Source organism: Rhinatrema bivittatum, chromosome 2, assembly GCF_901001135.1.
Source record: "Rhinatrema bivittatum chromosome 2, aRhiBiv1.1, whole genome shotgun sequence".
NCBI lineage: Eukaryota > Metazoa > Chordata > Amphibia > Gymnophiona > Rhinatrematidae > Rhinatrema > Rhinatrema bivittatum.
The window spans coordinates 100,390,104-100,415,482 of record NC_042616.1 but is presented as its reverse complement, the minus strand read 5'-3'; the positions used below and the strand labels follow the sequence as shown (position 1 = coordinate 100,415,482).

General features: G+C 46.4%; 1 protein-coding gene across 3 annotated transcripts in view; it reads right to left on the bottom strand.

The window, feature by feature from the left end:
• The window catches only part of DNAJB6 (DnaJ heat shock protein family (Hsp40) member B6), a 320,695-nt gene that overhangs the window by 252,376 nt on the left and 42,940 nt on the right, over window positions 1–25,379 (bottom strand). For all 3 annotated transcript variants that reach the window (XM_029588504.1, XM_029588503.1, XM_029588505.1), the window contains exon 2: window positions 19,104–19,199. In XM_029588504.1, the coding sequence (XP_029444364.1) occupies window positions 19,104–19,168 (65 nt within the window). In that variant the 5' untranslated portion in view covers window positions 19,169–19,199. The remainder of the gene's footprint in view (window positions 1–19,103; window positions 19,200–25,379) is intronic.

Sequence of the window (25,379 nt, the reverse complement as noted above, 5' to 3'; positions counted from 1 at the left end):
TCCTTTGTTACCAGCTCCGGTTTTGTGCAGGGAAAATATAACAATCCCATGGCTTCAATGCGGGCAGTCCTTAAGGAGTGCCTGCTCAACTCAAGTCCCAGCAAAGCAGACACCACATCACTGCAGGAGGATGATCTACTAAAGCTTCTGAGAGACTTAACGTAGTTACATAAGAACATAAGAAAATGCCATACTGGGTCAGACCAAGGGTCCATCAAGCCCAGCATCCTGTTTCCAACAGTGGCCAATCCAGGCCATAAGAACCTGGCAAGTACCCAAAAACTAAGTCTATTCCATGTAACCATTGCTAATGACAGTGGCTATTCTCTAAGTGAACTTAATAGCAGGTAATGGACTTCTCCTCCAAGAACTTATCCAATCCTTTTTTAAACACAGCTATACTAACTGCACGAACCACATTCTCTGGCAACAAGTTCCAGAGTTTAATTGTGCGTTGAGTAAAAAAGAACTTTCTCCGATTAGTTTTAAATGTGCCCCATGCTAACTTCATGGAGTGTCCCCTAGTCTTTCTACTATCCGAAAGAGTAAATAACCGATTCACATCTACCCGTTCTAGACCTCTCATGATTTTAAACACCTCTATCATATCCCCCCTCAGTCGTCTCTTCTCCAAGCTGAAAAGTCCTAACCTCTTTAGTCTTTCCTCATAGGGGAGTTGTTCCATTCCCCTTATCATTTTGGTAGCCCTTCTCTGTACCTTCTCCATCGCAATTATATCTTTTTTGAGATGCGGCGACCAGAATTGTACACAGTATTCAAGGTGCGGTCTCACCATGGAGCGATACAGAGGCATTATGACATTTTCCGTTTTATTCACCATTCCTTTTCTAATAATTCCCAACATTCTGTTTGCTTTTTTGACTGCCGCAGCACACTGAACCGACGATTTCAATGTGTTATCCACTATGACACCTAGATCTCTTTCTTGGGTTGTAGCACCTAATATGGAACCCAACATAGTGTAATTATAGCATGGGTTATTTTTCCCTATATGCATCACCTTGCACTTATCCACATTAAATTTCATCTGCCATTTGGATGCCCAATTTTCCAGTCTCACAAGGTCTTCCTGCAATTTATCACAATCTGCTTGTGATTTAACTACTCTGAACAATTTTGTGTCATCTGCAAATTTGATCATCTCACTCGTCGTATTTCTTTCCAGATCATTTATAAATATATTGAACAGTAAGGGTCCCAATACAGACCCCTGAGGCACTCCACTGTCCACTCCCTTCCACTGAGAAAATTGCCCATTTAATCCTACTCTCTGTTTCCTGTCTTTTAGCCAGTTTGCAATCCACGAAAGGACATCGCCACCTATCCCATGACTTTTTACTTTTCCTAGAAGCCTCTCATGAGGAACTTTGTCAACGCCTTCTGAAAATCCAAGTATACTATATCTACCGGTTCACCTTTATCCACATGTTTATTAACTCCTTCAAAAAAGTGAAGCAGATTTGTGAGGCAAGACTTGCCCTGGGTAAAGCCATGCTGACTTTGTTCCATTAAACCATGTCTTTCTATATGTTCTGTGATTTTGATGTTTAGAACACTTTCCACTATTTTTCCTGGCACTGAAGTCAGGCTAACCGGTCTGTAGTTTCCCGGATCGCCCCTGGAGCCCTTTTTAAATATTGGGGTTACATTTGCTATCCTCCAGTCTTCAGGTACAATGGATGATTTTAATGATAAGTTACAAATTTTTACTAATAGGTCTGAAATTTCATTTTTTAGTTCCTTCAGAACTCTGGGGTGTATACCATCCGGTCCAGGTGATTTACTACTCTTCAGTTTGTCAATCAGGCCTACCACATCTTCTAGGTTCACCGTGATTTGATTCAGTCCATCTGAATCATTACCCATGAAAACCTTCTCCATTACGGGTACCTCCCCAACATCCTCTTCAGTAAACACCGAAGCAAAGAAATCATTTAATCTTTCCGCGATGGCCTTATCTTCTCTAAGTGCCCCTTTAACCCCTCGATCATCTAACGGTCCAACTGACTCCCTCACAGGCTTTCTGCTTCGGATATATTTAAAAAAGTTTTTACTGTGAGTTTTTGCCTCTACAGCCAACTTCTTTTCAAATTCTCTCTTAGCCTGTCTTATCAATGTCTTACATTTAACTTGCCAATGTTTATGCTTTATCCTATTTTCTTCTGTTTGATCCTTCTTCCAATTTTTGAATGAAGATCTTTTGGCTAAAATAGCTTCTTTCACCTCCCCTTTTAATCATGCCGGTAATCGTTTTGCCTTCTTTCCACCTTTCTTAATGTGTGGAATACATCTGGACTGTGCTTCTAGAATGGTATTTTTTAACAATGACCATGCCTCTTGGACATTTTTTACTTTTGTAGCTGCTCCTTTCAGTTTTTTTCTAACAATTTTTCTCATTTTATCAAAAGTTTCCCTTTTGAAAGTTTAGCACGAGAGCCTTGGATTTGCACACTGTTCCTTTTCCAGTCATTAAATCAAATTTGATCATATTATGATCACTATTGCCAAGCGGCCCCACCACCGTTACCTCTCTCACCAAGTCCTGTGCTCCACTGAGAATTAGATCTAAAATTGCTCCCTCTCTCGTCGGTTCCTGAACCAATTGCTCCATAAAGCTATCATTTATTCCATCCAGGAACGTTATCTCTCTAGCGTGACCCGATGATACATTTACCCAGTCTATATTGGGGTAATTGAAGTCTCCCATTATTACTGCACTACCAATTTGGTTAGCTTCCCTAATTTCTCTTAGCATTTCACTGTCCATCTCACCATGTTCCTCCATGCTTTGGAACATAGAGCACGCAGGATATCCGTATGCAGCCACAACAGTTTAGCTGGGCATAGTCCTGAGCAAAGAAAGAACAGTCGGCAAGAGAAGCACTGTACTGCAGATGCAGTTCTGGAATCCACTCACTGCAGGCTTCTTCCCACAAAAATATTTTTTGTAGCACTGAAAAGTGCTGCCATGGGTGCTGCAGTACAGCAAGCCAACTAAAAATAGAAAAACCAAATAAAATAATGAAAGAAAAATAATTTCAAAAAATATCTGGAGAGACTGAGTACACATCTGTGCTGTGCTCAGACAAAAAATGACCGAGAAGGATCTCAAGGGAACTCCTGCACATGCTCAATAGATCTTAAAGCTCTACAAGCTAGGAGACAAGTCTGTTCAGTGGTGCTGGATGACATCACTCACACGTAATGCTCTATTCAGCCTGCTTATTGATGGAAAAGGAAAAGTGTGCAAGAATCCTTTCCAGAGAGCACTGAAGAGTAGGTTCATGGCCTCAGAGCTGAATCAACCACCAACTAATAAAGCAGTTGCTCTCTGAATCTGGGAGCCTTCTAACCAGAGTATATGGCTTCTACCTTCAAATTTACCGTTGACTCAGATAAGGTTCTCCTGCAAGATTTCATGGGTGGGCACTGCCATGACATTCTTGGGGGAGATAACACAAACTTCTTCCTTTCATAAATGAAATGGAACAGTCTCCACCATTTCTATACAAAAGTCAGTAAAGGAGAGGGTCTCTGGGGAGATTTTCTCCTTTCCTGTTGAGGAAAGGAGTCAAAGAAGACCTGTTGCCTCCTTCTGATCAGAGAAGTCCTCAGATATTTTTATACTCAAAAACTGTGTTTATATGATGTATCAACAAGCAGGAATTAAATAAACATATCTAAAAGCTGAAAAAACGTTTCATGCCATATACTTTATCAGGCGAATGTGGGTCGGGCCAGTGTTGTCAAATGCTGTCCAAACAATGCAACGCTACGCAATAAGTGAGTTGAGCAGGCACTCCCCTTAAGGACAGAGAGAAAGAAAAAAAATTTGAAAAAATGAATGTGGTTACCAATGATTAAAAGAAGGTTACCCAGTCTCAGAGTATCGCAACAGACTGAAAAGTAGCAGCCCTAAAGCTACAAATACCTGTTTGTGTGCTTTCTTTCTAAATATAAAGAAGCTCATTTGATATATGAGGTATCCACATTCGCCTGATAAAGTATATGACATAGCTCAGATATTTTTAAGCATATCCCTAGAAACACAATCTGAGCCTGAATCAAAATGTTTAGTAGTGTGACTTCAGCATACATCTGGTACATCTGGTACAAAGACATTGCTTGACACTTAATTTCTTACACGTACTTGCTTGACACTTAATTTCTTACATGTACTTGCTTAGTCGCAATGCCTATTTAACAGTCATTTAACAGAGGACATATTATATAACCATTTACTGCAGTCGATATACGCTACTAAAGTCCATTGTAAAAAGGGGAACACACACATACCATTCAAAACACGAACAAGGTTATTTATTATTTGTTAAATATTATTGATACTCTCATTGTTCCTTGTAATAATGTTAATGTTAATGTTCATTGGTTGATTGTTATTGTTCAATGTTCTATGTAAAAAACCCCGGTCTAACCTCCCAGACCAGGGCAACCTTTTCGTTACATGTAAACCGGATTGATTTGTATTGCATACAGGAATTCCGGTATATAAAAATTAAAAATAAATAAATAAATAAATAAACAAACAAGGCCTTTATCTGTTGACGTCTAGACCCCTATTAACTTTTTTGCCTTAAGGAAGCTTCCTTTCCCTCATGCACTCAAAACAGGCAGCGACACAGCAGTTCATGAAGCAGATACCTCTCCAATAACCGACAGCAGATTCTTTCTGCAAGTTATCATACGAGTCTACAGTGCTTGCAACTGTGCAATCCGACACTGCTTGGATCCTTCTTCCTAAAAACCATCCATGCCAATACTACATGGGAAACAGGTTCAAAAACATCTTCCTGGCACATTTGAGGAAGATTGGTGGCTAGCATTTGGGCCTTTGGAGGCTGCTATGATTCCCCATATTGGTATGATGAGCTGTCCTCTGCATTTACTTATGACCTCACTGCTGGCTATAAGGGAGGTGTGATCTTAGGCATGTGCCAGTAGTCTTGTAGAGAAGGGAGACAACCATCAAATCACGTTCTAAAGAACAAAGAAATATAGAGGCAGAACCTTCTAAGTTTATGTCCCTGTTTTGAGGCAACAGAAGAAGCTTGACACTCTCCCTCCCAAAGGTGGAGGTAGGAGGAAGAGGAGGAGGAGAGAAATGACTACCTCCTGGCAGCCACTTTCTCTCAGGTGGGGCCTTGACAGGTCTAACAGGAGTCAAGGAAATCAATAGGTAAGGTTAAAATTTACATTTCTTTTCTTTCTGTTAGACCAGTCTACACCAGATGGAGATAACTGAGCAGTAGGATGGGAGGCAGACAAGGCTACTTTGAGAACTCCTGCCCCTAAATCTGCCTTGGCTCACAAGTCTAGCCTGTAGAATCTCAAAGAAATGTAAGGAAGACTAAGTGGCCACTTTAAAAATTTCGTTTGAGGGTATTTAAGATGCCTCTGCTCATGATGCTTGTTCGTGGATAGTGCACAGAGAACGGAGGGTGCCTGAGATCCATTGAGTAAATAGGCTGAAGGGATTACCTCCTTGATCCATCTGACTAGTGTGGCCTTGGAGGCTGTTTTTCCTTTCTGGGAGCCTCCATATGACAAACAACCTGTGTTTTCTACAAGAAGTTGGTAACCTTCGGATATCTTAATAGTATGCATTGTATCGTATAACTAGGAGGCAGTCTCCTGTTATCCTTCCAATCCTCACTGTCTGTAATGGTTGGGAGAAAAATGGACCAATTTAAGTGAGCGAGATCATCTGGGCAGGAAAGATGGAACCAGTCGGAAGGTGATTGCATGTGGAGGAAAAAAATATGTCTAGCAGAACACGAGAAAGGCTGTCCTCAAGAAGTGATCCTTCAGGGATGCCTGTCTTATTAGTTCTTCAAAGGGAGGGTCCACAACAGCCCTAAGAATCAGGCTGAGATCCCAAGGTAGCACTAGCATACATGGAGGGCAGATGTGCTTCACCCCTCGTAAATAGTGAATATGTCCTAATATGTGGCTATCTGCAAACCTTTAACCATCCCCCTTGTAACAGAAAACAGCTGCTACTTGTACCTTCAGAGAATTGAGGGCTAGGCCTTTCTGAAGGACACGTGGCGACGGCCCACCCACCACCGGATACATCATCATCCGGGGCCGGAGGGATCCTTAAATCCCCAGCCCCGACCTCTGGCGCTCCTTTTACCTGCCGGTCTCAATTTGCTCCAGGGCCCCCCTGCCCTTGCTCCCATGCAGCCGGCGCCGATCCGGGGTCCCAGAGCCCCGAAGCCGCTCCTGAACTGCCGGCCTGCCTCCTTGATTGGACACGCGGCGACGGCCCGCCCTCCACCAGATACATCATCCGGGGCCGGAGGGATCCTTAAATCCATGGCCCCGACCTCTGGCATCGTGCGCCTTCGGTGCGCGACTAAGGGGCCTGCCCCTTGGTGTGCTCTTGTGGAACCTTTTCATCAGAAGCCTTCAAGCCACATTGCCTCTCCAACAGTCGACTTCCTACCCTCGACCCTTCTCTGTGCTTCGCTGGCAACCCAGACCCATCGGAGTCCTCTCTACATGCCTCTGCCCACAGAAAGAACTGCAGCTCTCCTACAATAAGTACTATACAGCAGTCACCATTGTCTGTGAAAATTTCCTACTGTACCCTCTGTGTCGCTTTTAACTACTTATATCAATTACGATTGCCTTTATTTTAGTTTAGTTAGCTCTGTTATCTGCTTATTGAGTTGCAGTCCTTTTTTACTTATTACTTGTTTAAAATAGCTCTGTCACCAGCAGTGAACTCAGCTTCTTACTTGCTCACTTAGTTGTAATCTTAGCTAGTCGTACTCTTTTCGCTTATTATCCGCTCAGTTACCAGTATTTTAACTAACCCTTTATCCACCTATTTTAATTGTTGTCCCGTATCCACCACAGATTCCTTGCACCCCACCCCCCCTACTTTCAGCTCCTTAATTGAAGTGTGTCACCTGACTATACCTATTTTGCACCACCCCTCCCTGCGCAAAACCCACCCAGCACACCCACATCCCCCCATTGCTCGCAAATCTTTAGTGCCCATTATGATCTCACCCCTCACCCAATTCCTAGGCCTAGCTACGCTAGCCATCTCCTTATTCAATGCACAATCTATCCTTAAAAAAGCCCCCATCCTCCACGACCTGCTCACAGACTCCAATCCTGATTATCTGTGCTATCACAGAGTCCTGGCTAAAGGATTCAGATCATGTCTTCATTAACCAGCTCCCCCTACAGACCTATGACATCTTCTCCATCCCAAGACCCAAAAAAGAAAGGTGGAGGGCTACTCTTGGCTGCCAGAAAACACCTCAACCTTAGACTCCAACCCACTCATCCCCCCCCCCCCCCCCCCCCCAAGACTAGAAATGTAGAGATTACTTACCTGATAATCTCGTTTTCCTTAGTGAATGCAGATGGACTCAAAACAAGTGGGTATAGTGTGCTCGTGCTAGCAGTTGGAGACGGATCTGACATCAGCACGGGGTACATATACCCCCACAGGAAGTGCAGCAACTCAGTAATCTTCCCTGCAAAAGCTTTATGGATATATGTGTGACTGACCAATCAATTAAATGAACAGGATTACCCTGACCGATTGATAGTAGCTGGAGACAGACAGTGTTCTCAACTGGAAGGCGTCGACACCCGGCAGGGTGGATGCCCTATACAAGAAAGCATGGCTTACCGTGAGTCGGTGTAACCCCACGGATGCCGGCAGCCGGGCGGGATGCTGAGTCCATCTGCATACACTAAGGAAAACGAGATTATCAGGTAAGTAATCTCTACATTTCCTAGCGTGTAGCAGATGGACTCAAAACAAGTGGGATGTACAAAAGCTACTCCCGGACTGGGTGGGAGACTGCCCGAGGTCCGTTTAGGATTGCCCTCGCAAATGCTGTGTCCTCCCTAGCCTGGACGTCCAGATCGTAGAATCTGGAGAAGGTATGGAGGGAGGACCACGTTGCCGCTTTACATATCTCTGCCGGCGACAGCATCCTAGTTTCTGCCCAGGCGGCCGCCTGCGCTCTGGTAGAGTGAGCCTTGACCCGTAGAGGTGGTGGTTTTCCCGCTTCTACGTAGGCCGCCTTAACTTCTTTGATCCAGTGGGCGATGGTTGCCCGTGAGGCCGCTTCCCCTTGCTTCTTCCCGCTGTGAAGGACGAACAGGTGGTTCGTCTTTCGTACGGCTTCTGACATTTCCAGGTATCGGAACAGCAGCCTGCAGATGTCGAGATGGCGCAGTCTTCGACCTTCTTCAAACCTCCCGTGGTTGGCAAGGATATGGTTTGGTTGAGGTGGAAGTGTGAGAGTACTTTGGGTAAGAAGGAAGGAACCGTGCGAAGATGGATAGCCCCTGGGGTGATCCTGAGAAACGGATCGCGGCAGGACAGTGCTTGTAGCTCGGAGATGCGGCGTGCTGAGCATACGGCTAGCAAGAACACCATCTTCAAGGTTAACAAACGGAGGGACAGGCCTCGGAGGGGTCTGAAGGCGGGTCCCGCTAGGAATTCCAAGACTAGATTGAGGTTCCACAGGGGCACTGGCCACTTCAGTGGCGGGCGAATGTGTTTGACTCCTTTCAGGAAACGTGAAACGTCTGGGTGTGTGGCAATGCTATTGCCGGCACTCCTAGGGCCGTAGCAGGAGAGCGCTGCCACCTGAACCTTGATTGAACTGAGGGACAGACCCTTCTGAAGTCCATCTTGCAGGAAATACAGAATGATGGGGATTTTAGCGGCATGCGGATTGGTGCTGTGAGTTTCGCACCAGGCTTCAAATACTCTCCAGATCCTTATATAAGTTAGTGATGTGGAGAACTTGCGTGCTCGGAGGAGTGTATCTATTACCGGCCCCGAGTATCCCCCTTTCTTCAGTCGAGCCCTTTCAATGGCCAGACCGTAAGAGAGAATTGAGCTGGATTCTCGTGAAGGATGCGACCTTGTCTCAGCAGGTCCCTGTGCGGATGCAGGGGTAGTGGATTCCCTGCCAGCAGTCTTCTCATGTCTGCGTACCTGGATCTTCTTGGCCAGTCCGGGGCCACTAGAAGAAGTAGGCCTCTGTGCTGCTGAATCTTGTGTACAATGGCGCCCAGCAGGGGCCATGGAGGAAAAGCATATAGCAGGATCCCCTGAGGCCATGGCTGTACTAGAGCGTCGATCCTGTGGGAGAGAGAATCTAGTCTGCGACTGAAGTATCTGGGTACTTGAGCATTGGACCTGTCCGCTAGTAGGTCCATGCCCGGAGTCCCCCACTGATCCACAATCTGGAAAGCTGTGGGCGACAGCTGCCATTCCCCCGGGTTTAGGCTTTCTCTGCTGAGGAAGTCTGCCGTGGTGTTGTCTTTCCCGGCGACGTGGACGGCAGATATGTCCTGAAGATTCTCCTCCGCCCAAGCCATCAGGGGGGCTATTTCTAAGGATACCTGTCGGCTTCTGGTTCCGCCCTGTCGGTTGATATATGCCACCGTGGTGGCGTTGTCCGACATCACTCTGACTGCTCTGTTTCGAAGTCTGCGGGCAAATTGCAGGCAGGCTAACCTGACCACCCGTGCCTCTAATCGGTTGATGTTCCACCCCGACTCTTCTCTGCTCCACCGCCCCTGGGTGGTTAGCTCTTCGCAGTGTGCTCCCCAGCCGCTCAGGCTGGCATCTGTAGTGAGCAGGGTCCAGGTTGGGGAGGACATCTTTGACCCCCGGCTCATGTGGCCGGGCTGCAGCCACCACCGGAACTGACTCCGTACTCTGGCCGGTAGAGGTAGATGTATGGTGTAGTGCTGTAATCGTGGGCGCCACCGAGACAGGAGGGCGCGCTGTAACGGTCTCATATGAGCCCGTGCCCATGGTATCACTTCCAGAGTGGAGGCCATTAGGCCGAGGACCTGTAGGTAATCCCAAGCTGTGGGCCGAGTGGTGCTCAGTAGATACTGCAAGCGATCCCGGAGTTTCGATTTCCTCTTGGAGGTCAGGCGGATCATGTCTTCCTGGGTGTCGAATTGGACACCTAGGTATTCCAGTGACTGCGAAGGCTGTAGGGAACTCTTGTTTATGTTGACTACCCATCCTAGGCTTTCCAGAAGAGATATAACTCTGTTCGTTGCCCGGTGGCTCTCCTCCGGTGACTTTGCCCTGATCAGCCAATCGTCTAGGTAGGGGTGGACGAGAATGCCTTCCTTCCTGAGGGACGCCGCCACCACTACAATTACCTTGGTAAAGGTCCGTGGTGCGGTGGCTAACCCGAAGGGTAGAGCCCGGAACTGAAAGTGCTGATCCAGGACTTTGAAGCGTAAGTAACGCTGATGATCCAGATGAATTGGGATATGCAAATAGGCCTCTGAGAGATCCAGGGATTGAGATACTCCCCTGGCTGTATTGCACTTCGGACTGACCGCAGAGTTTCCATGCGAAATCTTGGGACCCGTAAGTGCTGGTTGACTGACTTGAGGTCCAGAATGGGTCTGAAGGTGCCCCCCTTCTTGGGGACAATGAAATAAATGGAGTAATGCCCAGAATTTATGTCCCATGCAGGCACTGGGATTATGGCTTTTAGGGACAGGAGTCTCTCCAAGGTAGCTTCCAGCGCCACCCTCTTGAGGGGCGGACAAGGCGATTCCACAAACTTGTCGGGGGGGAGATGAAGGAAGTCCAGGTAATACCCTTCCCAGACAATGGTGAGGACCCACTGGTCCGAAGTAATCTCGACCCACCTGTGGTAAAATAGGGTTAGCCTGCCCCCTATGGCTTCTTTCCCCAGATGGGTCGGCTGATTCTCATTGTGGGGTGCGGCCGGGACCCGACCCCGAACTGGTTCCCCTCTTATTGTGCCTGGTCCGAAAGGACTGGTTCCTGGTCTGAGAATGAGGAGCTTGGTAGCGAGCCCTGTAAGGATTGAAGCGTTGAGAGCTTCTACCTCTGGATGGTCTAGGAAAAGGGTGCTGGGTCCTCCTTGACCTGTCTTCGGGTAGACGGGGTAATGGAGATGCGCCCCATTTGTTAGCCAGCTTCTCAAGGTCGCTGCCGAACAGGAGGGATCCCTTAAAGGGCATTCTTGTAAGGCGAGTCTTGGAGGAGTCGGCCGACCAATTTCGTAGCCAGAGGTGTCTTCTGGCTGCCACTGAGGATGAGACTCCCTTGGCTGATGTACAGACTAGGTCGGAGGCAGCATCAGTGAGGAATGAGAGGCTGATTCCATTTCTTCCCCCGGGGTGTTGTTCCTGGCTTGTGATAAGCAGGAGCGCGTCACCACGGTGCAGCAGGTCGCAATTCGTAGGGACATAGCTGCCACCTCAAAGGCTTGTTTCAGAATGGCGTTCATGCGCCGGTCATGTGTATCCTTGAGGGCCGCCACCTCCCTCCACCGGAATGGTGGTGCGCTTCACAATTGCGCTAACTATGGCGTCCACCATCGGGCACGCCAGCAGCTCCTTAGTTGCCGGGTCTAGGGGGTACATGCTAGACAAAGCCCGACCCCCTTTGAATGAAGCCTCCGGCGCATTCCACTCCAGATCAATTAACTGCTGTACTGCTTGTAGGAGGGGAAAATGGTGAGCCGTTGGACGCAGGCCCTCTAGTAGGGGGATCATCCTAGGTTCCCCTGGCCCGGGATAGCCAGTTCCGACAGGCAATGAGAGACCAGGTCTGGAAGAAGCGTCTCATGGTCGATACGGTTCTATCCCCGAGGGAAGTTCCCCCTCCTCGGGGGGCTCTCCATCTTCCTCAGAGAAATCAGAGTCCCCATAAATGGGGCCGGGTCATCCGGTACATATGGGTCCGGTTGGGGATCAGACTGCATCTTGACGAAGGCATGAATCCCCTTAAATAATTCCACCCAGGAGAGGGAAGCAGGTTCTAACCGTAGGGGCACCAGGTCTGTAAGGTTCCCTGGCTGCTCACCGCGGCCTGCTAGGTTCGGGGTGTTCCCTGAGGAACTGGCAGTCAAACTGGGCTGAGACCGGCCCTGGCCTGGAACTCCCAGGGCCTCCTCACATTGGGCACATATGGAGTCTGCTTCCTCACTCTGTGTGGCTCTGAGGTGGCATGCTGAGCAGAGGCCTAGAGCTCTTATGCCCGATTCTGGAGGTGCCGGCTCTGTGGACGCATGGGCTCTCATACGCTATCAATGAGTGCTTATGAATGTGCGCCTATCTATGGGCGCCTACCAACGGGCGCCCCAATCTTGTCGGGGCGCCTAACATACGCGCCCGGTGCCCCGCTTAGATCGAGGTGGCGGACCAGGGCTGGCGACGATGAACAAGCAGGCAAAATGGCGACCTCCTTGGCGGGCTGCCACGTAGGCGGACTCCGCTAATCCTCGCTCTTCGGAGACCAGAAAAGTAAAGATGTACGCCTTACCTGATCTTCGGCGCTTCCCGGCTATGACCCGGGCGGTCTCCGGCTGCAGGGGAGAGGGTGATTACCGTCACCGCCGCGCTCGAGGAAGTGCACCCGCTGCCTCTAGGCCACGCCCGAACTCATCTCGCTCGGGGGCCAAGTCCGCACCGGGACAGAGGCCACCTCTACGCCGCGCCCGAGCCCTTCTCACTCGGGGGCTAGGTCCCTGCCGCGAGTCAGCCACCAGACCGAGGCTCTTACCTCCAAGGGACCACGGAAATCACCTCAGGAAACTCAATTGGGGGAGGGACCCGAGGGCATCACCGCAGGAGTGCGGGGCTCGTCTTCAGGTAGGATTCTTCTATGAATTTAGTCGTAAGAATTTGGAAAAACGCTCAGCGAGTGTTAGGTAGCTCCAAATTGCTTTGGAGACGGAAATTACTAAGTTGCTGCACTTCCTGTGGGGGTATATGTACCCCGTGCTGACGTCAGATCCATCTCCAACTGCTAGCACGAGCACACTATACCCACTTGTTTTGAGTCCATCTGCTACACGCTAGGAAATTGGGCTATTTAAATCTAACACTCTGCAGATCTGTCTCATTTATGCCCCCCCCCCAGGCCTACTCGAACATGACCCATCACTTATCAAATATATTGCAGACAACCTTAAGCCAGACACCCTTGCAGTTATACTCTGAGACTTCAATCTCCATGTAGATGTCCGCCCTGCCACACCTGCCTGCGAAATCCTTCTTGACACCTTCAAGGCCTTGAGATTCAGAAAGCTTATCTCTGTGCCTACTCATAAAGCAAGTGATACCCTCGACCTCGACCTAACACCCCTGTAGCCACCCCCATCCCCTGGTCTGATCACTTCCTCATTAATGCCCACCTCACTACTAATATCCCTTTCTCAGCTTCACAAACTCATAGTAAGACTATCTCCTTCCGTAAACCTTGTTCTTCAGAGGACCTTACTCTAGCTTTGATAAAGTAGCCAAGAACCCTGACCTTACCAATCCAGATGCTGCCCTACCCTCCTGGAATACTATCACCACTGTAATCTGCCCTATAGTCCATAAAGAAATACCCCTCTCACGAACAGACAGGAAACCTTGGTAACTACTGAATTAAAAAAGATAAAACAGGACCTCAGATCTAAAGAACGCACTTGGCGTAGACAACCCTCCTCCACACACAAAGCAGCCTACAAACATACACTACAAACCTACCGACAAGCTACACTCCAAGCCAAACGAGATTTCTACTCAGCTAAAATTCACGATCATCAATTCAACTCAAATGCCCTATTCTCCTATGTTGCAGATCTCACAAAGTCCACCCCTCACGAAGAAAACACCAATGATAAATGTGAAGAACTAGCAAAGTATTTCCAGAATAAAATCGCCAACATTCTCTTTCGCTTTCCCACCAAGCCTTCTCCCACCTCTCCGCGCCCAAACAACAACGGAATTAATATTGGGTCTTTCGACCTTACATCAACCTTGGACATTGAAACCATCTTGAAAAAGATGAAACCAGCCACCTATATCTCAGACACAATCCCCTCAAAATCCCTCCTCTCTATCCCTACTGCCATTGCAAAACCCATAGCTGACATAATAAATTGCTCCCTTACATTTGGTAAAGTCCCAGACTCCCTTAAACTCGCTGTCATCAAGCCCCTCCTTAAAAAACCCACCCGACCCCTCCGACTCAGCAAACTACCGGCCTATTTCCAACCTGCCTTTCATCTCCAAAATCCTTGAAAAGGAATGCCCTTCCGGAGGATGTGGTGAAGACCAGAACTGTGAAGGACTTCAAAGGGGCGTGGGATAAACACTGTGGATCCATAAAGTCAAGAGGCTGCCAATGAAGAGTGGGTGACTCGCCAGAATGATGGCTACTGCCTGGAGTCAATACCCTTATTAAATAAGCATACACAGGCTTACGGTGACTCCAACATCGCTCTAAGCTTCAACAGCAAGAGGAAATGTGGAAAAAAGGATTCACACTCACAAAGAGGGGAGTAGCTGGCTTGTTACGGCGGTTACTACCCCAAATCAAATAAGCCTGATACTTCACTTTCAATGCATATACAGCAAAGTTCTCTGATTCAACGGCAGGGGAGAAGAAAAACTGATACTTCACACATCCAGCAGAGCTCTCTGCTTCAACGGCAGGGGAGAAGAAAAGAGGGTTCGCACTCACAAAGCGGGGAGTAGCTGGCTTGTTACGGCGGTTACTACCCCAAACCAAATGGCTCTCTGCTTCAACGGCATGGGAGAAGACTTATACGTCACGCATATCCAGCATAGCTCCCTGCTTCAACGGCAGGGGAGAAGAAAAACAACCAATAAGGGCTAATAACATAGTCTGGGTAAAACAAATAAGCATGGGTGCAGCTTGCTTATTGCGGCGGCTACTACCCCTAACAAATCAAGCTAGATATTTCACTTGGATGCAGCTCCATCACTGCTCTCTACATTAAAGGTGGGGGTGGAAGGGAAATAGAACCAAGAGCTAAGAGAAACAGATAAGTATGAGAGAAGATATGTGTGAGGCTTGCTGGGCAGACTGGATGGGCCATTTGGTCGTCTTCTGCCGTCATTTCTATGTTTCTATGTAACACGCAACTCACTGACTTTCTCGAAGAACATAGTATCCTACATACATCACAATTTGGTTTCCGTAAAGGTCGCAACACAGACATCTCTTACTAGCAATTACAGACACCATCCTCATAGGCATGGACCAAGGTAAATCGTACTTACTTGTTCTCCTAGACATCTTGGCAGCCTTTGATACCATCAACCACCAAATCCTCATTGCCCGTCTGGCAGAGATAGGTATATCTCTGACACTGCACTATCATGGTTTTCCTCCTCTCTCACCCACAGAGGATACTTAGTAAAAATTGATAAGTCCGAATCTTCCCACATTCCCCTCACACAAGGTGTCCCCCAAGGATCCTCCCTATCCTCCACCCTATTCAATATTTATCTTTTACCACTCTGCCACCTATTCGCTGACCTAGGCCTGAAGTTTTTCCTCTGTGCTGATGATGTGCAAATCCTTATCCCCATTCAAAAAACTCTCAAGGAATCCCTGCAATTCTGGGAATCTTGCCTTGTTGCTATCAATTCCCTATTATCCAGCCTCCACCTTGCACTAAATGCATCAAAAACTGAAATCCTCATTATCTCTTCTAATCAATAGGAACACACATCACATTCCACCTCTCATAACTCTGCCTTAGCCCTTACCCTACTACACTCTGTAAGAGACCTAGGTGTCTCACTGGATCAATACCTACATTTCAAACCCCACATTAAGTTCCTTCTAAAGGGGGCTTCTACAAACTCCACGTCCTTAAAAAACTTAAGCCCCTCCTCCACGCCCAGGATTTCCGCATAGTTCTCCAGATGACCATCCTATCTAAACTGGACTACTGCAATTCCCTCCTCTTGGGCCTCCCGTCTTCCTCTATTAAACCCCTACAAATCTTGCAGAACGCTATGGCTAGAATCATAACCAATACCCGTAAAAGGGACCACATCACCCCCATACTAGATCTGCACTGGCTACCCATCCCCTTCCGCATTCAATACAAAACTCTCACCATCCTACACAACACGCTCTACAAAGACAATCCTTCCTGGCACGAGGAAATGCCACGCTTCCGCTCCTCCAACCGCCCCACTAGAACTTCCCTTGTGGGCACCCTTCACACTCCATCCCTCAAAACCGCACACCGTACCCGCACCAGAGAAAAGAGCCTTCTCCATTGCTGGCCCTACCCTCTGGAATTCCCTTCCCACCGATCTCAGTCTTGAACCTTCCTTACACAATTTCAAAAAAGGTATCAAGACATGGCTCTTCAAGCAGGTCTCCCCGGATACTAACCAAACCTAGACAGTGCCGCACCCCCCCCTGCCTCACAGAGCTAGTCTTGCATTATATATATGTATATGGCTAATCCAGTTATATTCTGTACTCCCCCCCCATGATGTGAATTTAGTAAGTTATTACAGTTGTTATGGTTATGCTCCATTTTCTTCTCCTTCCTCCTTTCCATCATCTCTCGCTCCCAGTCCTCTTCCTCTTTTCTTGCCTGCTCCCCTCTCCCTGATCCTCGTTCAATGTAATTTTCCTGAGTTAACTGTAAACCGGCATGATGTGTTCTACGAATGTTGGTATATTAAAAGTTCATAAATAAGGACTTTCAGGATTCGTGCGACATCTGCCTTTTAAGGGAACGTCAAATTTCCAAAAGAAATCTTCAAACTAGCACCAGATCCAGTTGTAAGGTAGAAAAATGTACGTTTTTCAAGCCTTTAACATGATTGATATGACTACAGAGGAGTAGCCCTTTCTGCGCAACCATGCCCTTTCAAGGGCCTCGTCATAAGCGAGAAAAGGGAGGGATTTTCCATCAATACTGAGCCCTGCCACAATAGCCTGTACCCCCTGGGAAGACATATGCAGGCTTGTAGTGCCATAGTATTAGTGGTAAAACCTGTTTCAGGATTGCTTCAATCTTCCTATCCTATGGCTCCTTGAGGCTGTCCTGCACACCACCAAAATGCTTGTCTTTCAAGTTACAGTCTGCTTAAGACTTTGCCTCCCCTGAGCACCACCCCCACTTGAGAGAAGTCACAAAGTTAAACATGTTCGAGGGCTTTCTATAGGAAGGCGGCCTTCTGAGTCTTATGTATCTAATAGCAGGTTAGAGTCTCCCTCCAACTCAGACAGGTCATCTCAGCCTTAACCCCAGTTATCCTGACAGCAGCCATCAGAAATTAGGGTTGAGAGCTCCTCCTTCCGAAACAACCTTATTACAGTTAATTTTTCCTCCTATAGGGAATATTCCCCTCCCCAACTTCAGAATTTCAGTGTATGGCATGGCCTGAAGCTTCACTCGAGTTGGCGTGGTTGTAAGGGCCTTAAGCCCTCAGGCCAGTCTTGAGTGATTTAGCAGCTGGTTCTCTCTGGTCCCATGAGCATCCTGGCTCGGGGACAAAGGAGACAGCCCCTTATCCCGATTCTGCATTGCACAGAGGTCCTGGTGCATAATTACCATAAAATCTGGTGAAAACCCTTGGCAGCCTAAAGGGCCTGCATCTATGACTCCAATGCCATTACCTCAAGTATGAGGGGCTTTGTGATCTGTTTGCCTATAGAAGAGGCTTCTGTGGGAGGGGCTGTAAAACTTCGGGTTTGATTGCAGGGCCTCCCATAAGCTCCACATGATCCAGAAAAGAGGCTTCAATACTGTCTGGGGATGATGGCCCAGAATGGAGATCACGAGTCAGGCATAACGAGCCCATGAGGCTGGGGAATCGTTTGATGCCAAGGCCACATGCTTACAACCTCAATTCGTTTTCTTGGTGCGTTTTGTCCCCGAGGCCCCTAATGCCACTGTTGCTGTCACTCACGTGAGCACTGAGGCTTCCTTTTCCCCCTGTTTGATGCTCCCACTAACTCCAGGGCTCAAAAGGCCTGCTTTGCTTCAGTGTTCAGTCCTGCCACCCCAGGAGGAGCTCTTCTCCAGTGATTTCCCCCTTACTCCCCCCCTCTTTTTTTTTTTTTTAAACAGTCAGTAGGATGAGGAGAGGTGAGCCAAGCACACACTGACCCAAAAAGACTGACCTATCTGGTTCCACAGGTCCATAGTCCTGGGAACTTCGCTAGAAGTGATCAACCAGGCCCCTAGGGAAATTGGGATCAATACTGAGGGTGCCTGCCAGCAGGGGTTATTTAGGACGCAAGCTCCACTAGGGAAATCAGTCCCACGGGACTGCTGCTCCAGGAATACTGGCTATTCAACCAGGCTCTGGGAGACTTTGCATGTCCTTGTGTCTGCAACTGCTGAAGCCACACTACTGGCAACTGTCTTAGAATACACCTCCCTTATAGCTAACAATGAGGTCATAAGGGGGGGGGGTTCTGTCTCCGGCAGCAGTGGAATGGGAAGTCCCTCTGGTATCAATTGATCCAACAGGTGGAAAAGAAGAGAGGATATTTGCTATCAAAAACCATGCCACAATATGGTTTGCAAGTCTATGCCTTCCAAATTAAAGATTTCTTCAGTAGCAAAAGCGTCACTACTAGAAATTCCACAATGTAAAGAATTATGTAGCAAACAAAGACAGAATTTCTCTGAAAATACTCAACCAAGCTAAAACTAAATCAATTATGTATAAGCTTTCACAAATATGCAGATATACACAAAATGGGCACAGATACACACACACACACCTTTTTAAATATATTACTGCAGCCATTTTAATACTCAAATCTTGAATTTGAAAGACTGAAAGGCAGCAAATGCATCTACAAATTCAGATACTTCTAAATTGAATTTTTCATAAAAATGTCCTTTTTTTCCTGTAGTCTTCAGAACAAAAAAAGGATTATGAAAGTTTCAGAAAACTTTGGATCCACACACCTCTAACAAAGATGGCTAAAACGTTTCCTGCCAATTTTGGATGCTAAGCTTTAAGCAGAACATGGAATAAAATTCATGATGATCAAGTCTGTTTTGCTGCCTTCAGATCATTTATTGATAAGCATTTCATGTTCAGTCTTTTCCTAAAGGTAAGGCCCAAGGCAGCACAGTAACCAGCATTAGCACCAATTATTTTTGTCACTTCATTAAAAATGTATTCAGTGCACCAATTTGGACTTTTTTTTTCTTGAGGAACTATACTTAATTTTGTGGAAATTCTCATAATAAATCAACCAATAAATGTGTACTTACGCCTTCTTAATATCCTCTGGAGATGCATGCCTCTGAACTCCTAAAACATCATAATACTCCACCATGCTTGAAAAATGCTGAAGTAACAATTAAGTCCTAAAATTACAAAAGCATTTTATTAAAACCAAAACATTATGAATGGACTTCCAAGCCATACTAATTATAATAGTACATCACAGATTATCCAGCTTCACATGTTGAATAGAGAAATGGGCAAATGTTAATGAAAAATGACACACACGATTCATAAACAAAGCAGTGAGAGCCCTGGGAACAATCTAATTGTCACTTTCAGCAATCTACCCAACAGGACAGCCAATCCCAGAATGTAAGACTCAAATTCATTTATTTTTAATCTAAGCACAGTTATGATAAATTCCCAATGCAAGTCTTTATTTAAGCATACTTAAGATAGTGCCAGAATCACTAACTAAACATTGAGGAGAAAATGTAGTGAGCACTAAGAGACATGACATTTTTAAAGAAAAATCTGCTACTGTACTCTGTAAAAACACAGCCAGAAACATTGTAAAAAAAAAAAAATTAACAGTATCAACCTAAATTCTATCTTTTGTACTGCATTCAAAAAAAAAGCAGTTATCTACTATAAATATTTTGAGTTTGTACAAGATGATTAGCACAATTAAACTCTGGAATTTGTTGCCAGAGGGTGTGGTTAGTGCAATTAGTGGAGCCGGGTTTAAAAAAGGATTGGATAAGTTCTTGGAGAAGTCCATTACCTGCTATTAATTAAGTTGACTTAGAAAATAGCCACTGCCATTACTAGCAACGAAAGCATGGGATAGACTTAGTTTTTGGGAACTTGCCAGGTTCTTATGGCCTGGATTGATGGACCCTTGGTCTGACCCAGTATGGCATGTTCTTATGAATCAATTTACTGCAACTCTTGTATAGCACCTCAGTCATTGATGTCCTCACATGATCAATCACTGGTACTTTTTTGGGGGCTGCTCTACATAACACTGGTGTCTAAAGCAGTACATGTGACATTCTATATACTAAAGTAGAAACAAGAAAAATATGTGCATAGGGAGGTTAATTTTATAAGCCTGTTTGCCCACATACTTTGAAGTATGTGGGCAAATTGTTTCCTGACCCCAACTGTACCCTTAGCCCTCAAATGCCTTTTTGCAGTACCTGTAAGAGAACATGCAGAATCCCATCTGCATATACTGGTAATTGTTCAATTTTCAAAAGCCAATTTACACACATAAAACCAGATTTCATGAACAAATTATTTTGAAAATTCAGCCCTATATTTCTTTAAGAGCTGAAAGTGTTGAGGAAGACATTTTCAAACAAAATACATTTTCTGGGAAGCCCCTTTTATTTTATTGGATTTATGGCCTCTCATCCCAGATGAAAATATTTAAATAGGGGTCCACCAACCTATTCAGATGCCAGAAAGAAGGCGGCGGCAAATATTCATTTGATTTACCCAAATAGCTATGGTAAAAGCTCAGGGTTTTCTATTCCAGTTCTGGAGGACCACAAAGATGCCTAGTTTTCATGAAATTCACAAATATTCACATATTCAAAAACACTAGGGATGTTCTGCACATTTTTCTTATCCTGAAAGCCAGACCTATGTTTGTGACCCTTTAAGACAGTTTAGAACCAGTTGCATATATAGTGAGGGATTCGCTTCCCTGAACCACAGAATACACTGTCTTCATAAAAATATGAAAGTTTCAGAGAAGCCCTATTATTCCTGCATGAAAATAATTTCTAAAGAGCTACTACAAATATATGTCACCGTACAGACGCTTAGAGTTGTTCCTCTGTCATTTCTATATAGCACTAAGCACATTCGAGTAATGTCAGCAAGAAGTATGCCCCATAAGAAACAGGATATGAAGTGGGGAGCCAAGAGGAAGCCACAAATGAAACAAGTTAAAAAAAATAAAAAAAGACTGCAAAGTTGTGCTTCATGGAGTTTGAAGAAATTACTATTTACCTGATTTCCTTTAATCTAATGAGGGCAGGCTAATCCCCACCTGTGGGTTATGCACCTCTACCAGCAGATGGAGACGGAGTAAAAGCTGATGACACAGCTATGCCCTGCCCAGACATCAGCTTGCCAGTATTCTCTGAAAAAGCCAAATGGTGGACAAACTGATTATACTTGACAATGATTAACAATCACTCATGCTTTCAATCAAAGGAGAACACTGAGTGCAGACAAAGAATTAACCCATTCATTAAACTGAGGATCTGGTGAAAACACTTACCAGGCTTCGAACAAATAGCAGGAACACTCTGCAATGTTCGCAACAAAAATGCAAACCAAAAAGTAAAAACCAAAGGTAAACCAGCAGCAGAGGGTGGGTCAGGGATTTGCCTGCTCTCAGAGGAAATGAAATCATCAGATAAGTAGTAATTTCTCCTTCCTCAGTATTCAGGCAGGCCAATCCCCAGCAGAGGGATGTACCAAAGCTACTCCTGAACAGGGTGGAAGGCTGCCCGCGGTCCAGATATCAGCCGCGCGAACGCAGCATCCTCCCGATCCCGAACAACTAAGCACTAATGCGAGGACAAGGCAAGGACAGATGACCACAGCACCACTCGGCAGGCGACAATCATTGCCCATGAAACCACCTGAACCCTCATGGAATGAAGTCTAGTCCGATTCAGCAAGGGAATTTTGGCCTCCACCTAGATGGCCAAGACAGCTTCCTCAATCCAACAGACTATAGTTGCCCATGCCACTGGCTCAACCTGGTTACTGCCACCATGAGGCATAAACAAGTGAACACACTTCCAGCAAGACTTAGTAACCTCCAAGTATCACAACCAATGTTACTTGACTCAAAAACCACTTTCGACCAAAGAAGTCACAATCTGAAGCTGTACCACCCTGGGAGTCTGCAAAGAAAAGGCTCACGGCTAGAAGAAACCTGCAAAACAGATTACAACTAGTCTTTTTCCTAGTGGCAAAGTAAGCAAGTGCAAGGAGAGCCACACAGAGGCCAAAATGTCAGACCTGCCAAGAAATGCAGGCCCAGATTAAGATCCCACAGAGGGATTGACAAACACAAGGGAAAACAAGATGCCTAACTCCCTGTAAGCACTGGGCCATATCCAGATAGACAGTCAAGGGCTCACCAAAGACTCATCGCCATAAGGCAGAACTGCCACGAACTGACAAGGTATTCCGGGTCAAAGGATTATGCAATCGGTCCTCTAAAAATTCCAAAATTAAATAAATCTCCATTTCAAGAGGCTAAGACCTGGTTCTCACACCAGGCCTCAACTCTCCAAAAGCTAACAGAGGCAGCGATTTAAAAAACCTTTCCTGGCCTGAAGCAAGGAGGAAACCACTGCCAGTAGAATAAGTTACACTTCAGTAACTGAGCTCATTCAAGGGACAAACCATAAGAGAAAATCAACTTGAACTGACGGGTAGGATGGAGCCTTGCCGCAACAGAACCTCCCGAAGCAGCAGTCTAAAGGGACTGCCCACCAACAGTCTTTGTAGATCAGCATGCCATGGCTTCTGGGGCCAATCCAAAACTACCAAAATGATCGGGTATGCCTGACTTACAAACTTCTGAACCATCCTGCCTATCAGAGGTCAGGGCAGAAAGGCATATATATTGTAAACAGTTATGATGGCATATAAAACTCAAATAAAATAAATAAATAAATATAACAGCCTGGCACTCGACCTCACCTGAACAAACGCATTGCTGCCCAGCGTTTTTGGATCCAGTCTGTGGCAAAAAGAAAAAACCCACAGAAACTTTGTGTTGCCCGAAATCACAAGGAAGTCTAGATAAGGATGGCTGCAGTGCTCCACTATGAGTTGAAAGGCTTCGTCTGCTATCTCCCACTCTCCTGGGACTAAGCTCTTCCTACTAAGAAGGTCAGCCAGTACATTACCCTTTTCGGCAATGTGGTAAGCGAATACATGTAGCAGATGTTGGTCTACTTATACCATGAGTGCATCCATCTCCTCTGACACCTGTTGGCTTCTGGGGCTGCCTTGCTTATTGATGTAGGACACTATTATCGCATTGTCCGACATTAGCTGGACTGCCTGAGCCTCTAGAATCTCAAAACCACAAGCATGCTAGCCGTACTGCCCGTGCTTCCGGACGATGGATGCTCCACTGCCGTTCCTCTGTATTTCAACAAACTTGCACCATCAACTTCTGACAGTGAATACTAACCAAGCTGGGTGTTTCCAAGGAAATTGTCTTTCTGGGATGATCAGCCCGCAACGAGCACTTTCAAAAGGAAAGTGAGGTCTCACCGCAGACCCCAGTGGGAAAGCAACACACGCTGGAAAAGGTGCAAGTGTGCCCCCTTCTCACTGAAGCTAAGTCCTTCTGTGAGAGAGAACATGATCAGCCAACTTTGAAATGTGACTTTAGCAGAAACACTCTGCCCCGTTTCACATCTAAATGAATGCCAAGATACTCCAGCTGTGGAGTTCACAGCAGTTGTTCTCGGCTAAGTTCACCACCAAGCCTAGTTCTCTCAGTAAGGTGACCAGTTTGCCAGAAGTCAGGTGACTCTTCCACACTCTGGGCAATAAGGAACCTGCCATCAGATATGGGTGAACTAGGATGCCGATTAATGCCTCCTCCAGAGCCAGGGACATAGGATTACACTGCTGATATTGCAGAGCATACAGTCTCCATTCGGAATCAGCTGCCCACCAAAGACTATGGATGCATTAGAAATCCAGGAAGGGTCGAAAAGATCCCTCATTGTATAACGGCCCACATTGGCTTAAGATTCAGAAACTAGAATTACGGTCTTCAATTCTGACTCCGTAAGGTAGTCTCCACTACCATCCTCCTCTTAGGAAAGTTGCCCATCGAAATGCGAAGAAATTGTAGAGCATAGCCAATCCGAATTACTTTCAGGATCCATGGTACTGACATGATCTGGACTCATCTCAAAAAAGCGAGATAGGTGACCACCCATCTCCAGTCTCAGCAGGGGAGTCTGCAAACATTCATTGAGAAGAGAGAGAAGCTCCAGTCCTTTAGCCCACATCCTTCAAGGGCTTCCTGGGGACAAAGGACAGAGACCACCCAAAGAAGGTGGTCTGTGAGAAGATATCCTCCGAGAAGGACGAAAATCAAGAGCAGCCACATGCTTGAAAGGGATGCAAAGCTGGCTATCGAGGGACCCGAGTTTCCCCCATCTATTTGCCATCTTCACCACATCAGGACCAAATAAGAGAACCCTTAAAGGGTAATCTAGATTAGACTAAGAAATGGTGTCTGATCAATTTTGTAGCCACAGTAGCCACCAAGCCAATCTCACTAAAGCCACTCTATGAGCAGCAGCATGGACAAGGTCACAGCCCGCAAGCTCAGGTGGCAGCTCTCTGTTCCATTATCGCTCTACTATACGGCCCGGCTCCCTCAGGCTCCTGAGAGAGACACTGTCAGGGAACCACAAGAGGCAATCTGCAAGGTCAACGCCATGGCCTCAAGGCTCATTAAAAGATAACTACAATCCTCCTATCCTGAGCCACCCTTAGAGCTGCCCTCCTTCCACCTGAATGGTAGTACATTTCATAACAGAACACAGCAGTGCATCCATCTTCAGGCATCATAACTGCTGTCCTGCCTGCGAACCCAAAGGATATAAACCAGCCAAGGCATGTTTCTCTTTAAAACTGGCTCTGGTGCACTCTATTCACAGCCAATCAACTCGAATTGCAGCCTGGAGGGGAAGGAAACATGACGCCTCATGTATGGTGACCAATAAAGCAGAGTTGCTTACCTATAATAGGTGTTCTCCTAGGACAGCAGGAAGTTAGTCCTCACATGATCAACATCAGAGGGAGCCCACCACAGAAAACTTATGTCAAACTTCGATTGGCATACTGAGCATGCCCAGCATGCTACTATCCACGCATCCATGTGGGAGTCCCTCTTCAGTTTCTTAACATAGAATTACAAAAAAGTAAAATAAACTTAATGAAACCCATCTTCACAGGGTGGCAGGCTGGTTTCATGAGGACAACCATCCTGCTGTCCTAGGAGAACACCTTTTACAGGTAAACAACTCTGCTTTCTCCTAGGACAAGCAGGATGGTAGTCCTCACTCATGGGTGAATCCCTAGCTATAGGCTGTTCCCAAAAAGCAAGACCAACCAGCATCTAACCAGGTGCCAACGGGCACAGCACTGGTGCAGTTGGTAACAGAGGGAGACAGCCTGAACCTGAACAATGGGCCATAGGTAGGAAGAGTTGGGTTCTACAGCTGAAATTTTCCGGAGGACAGACTGAC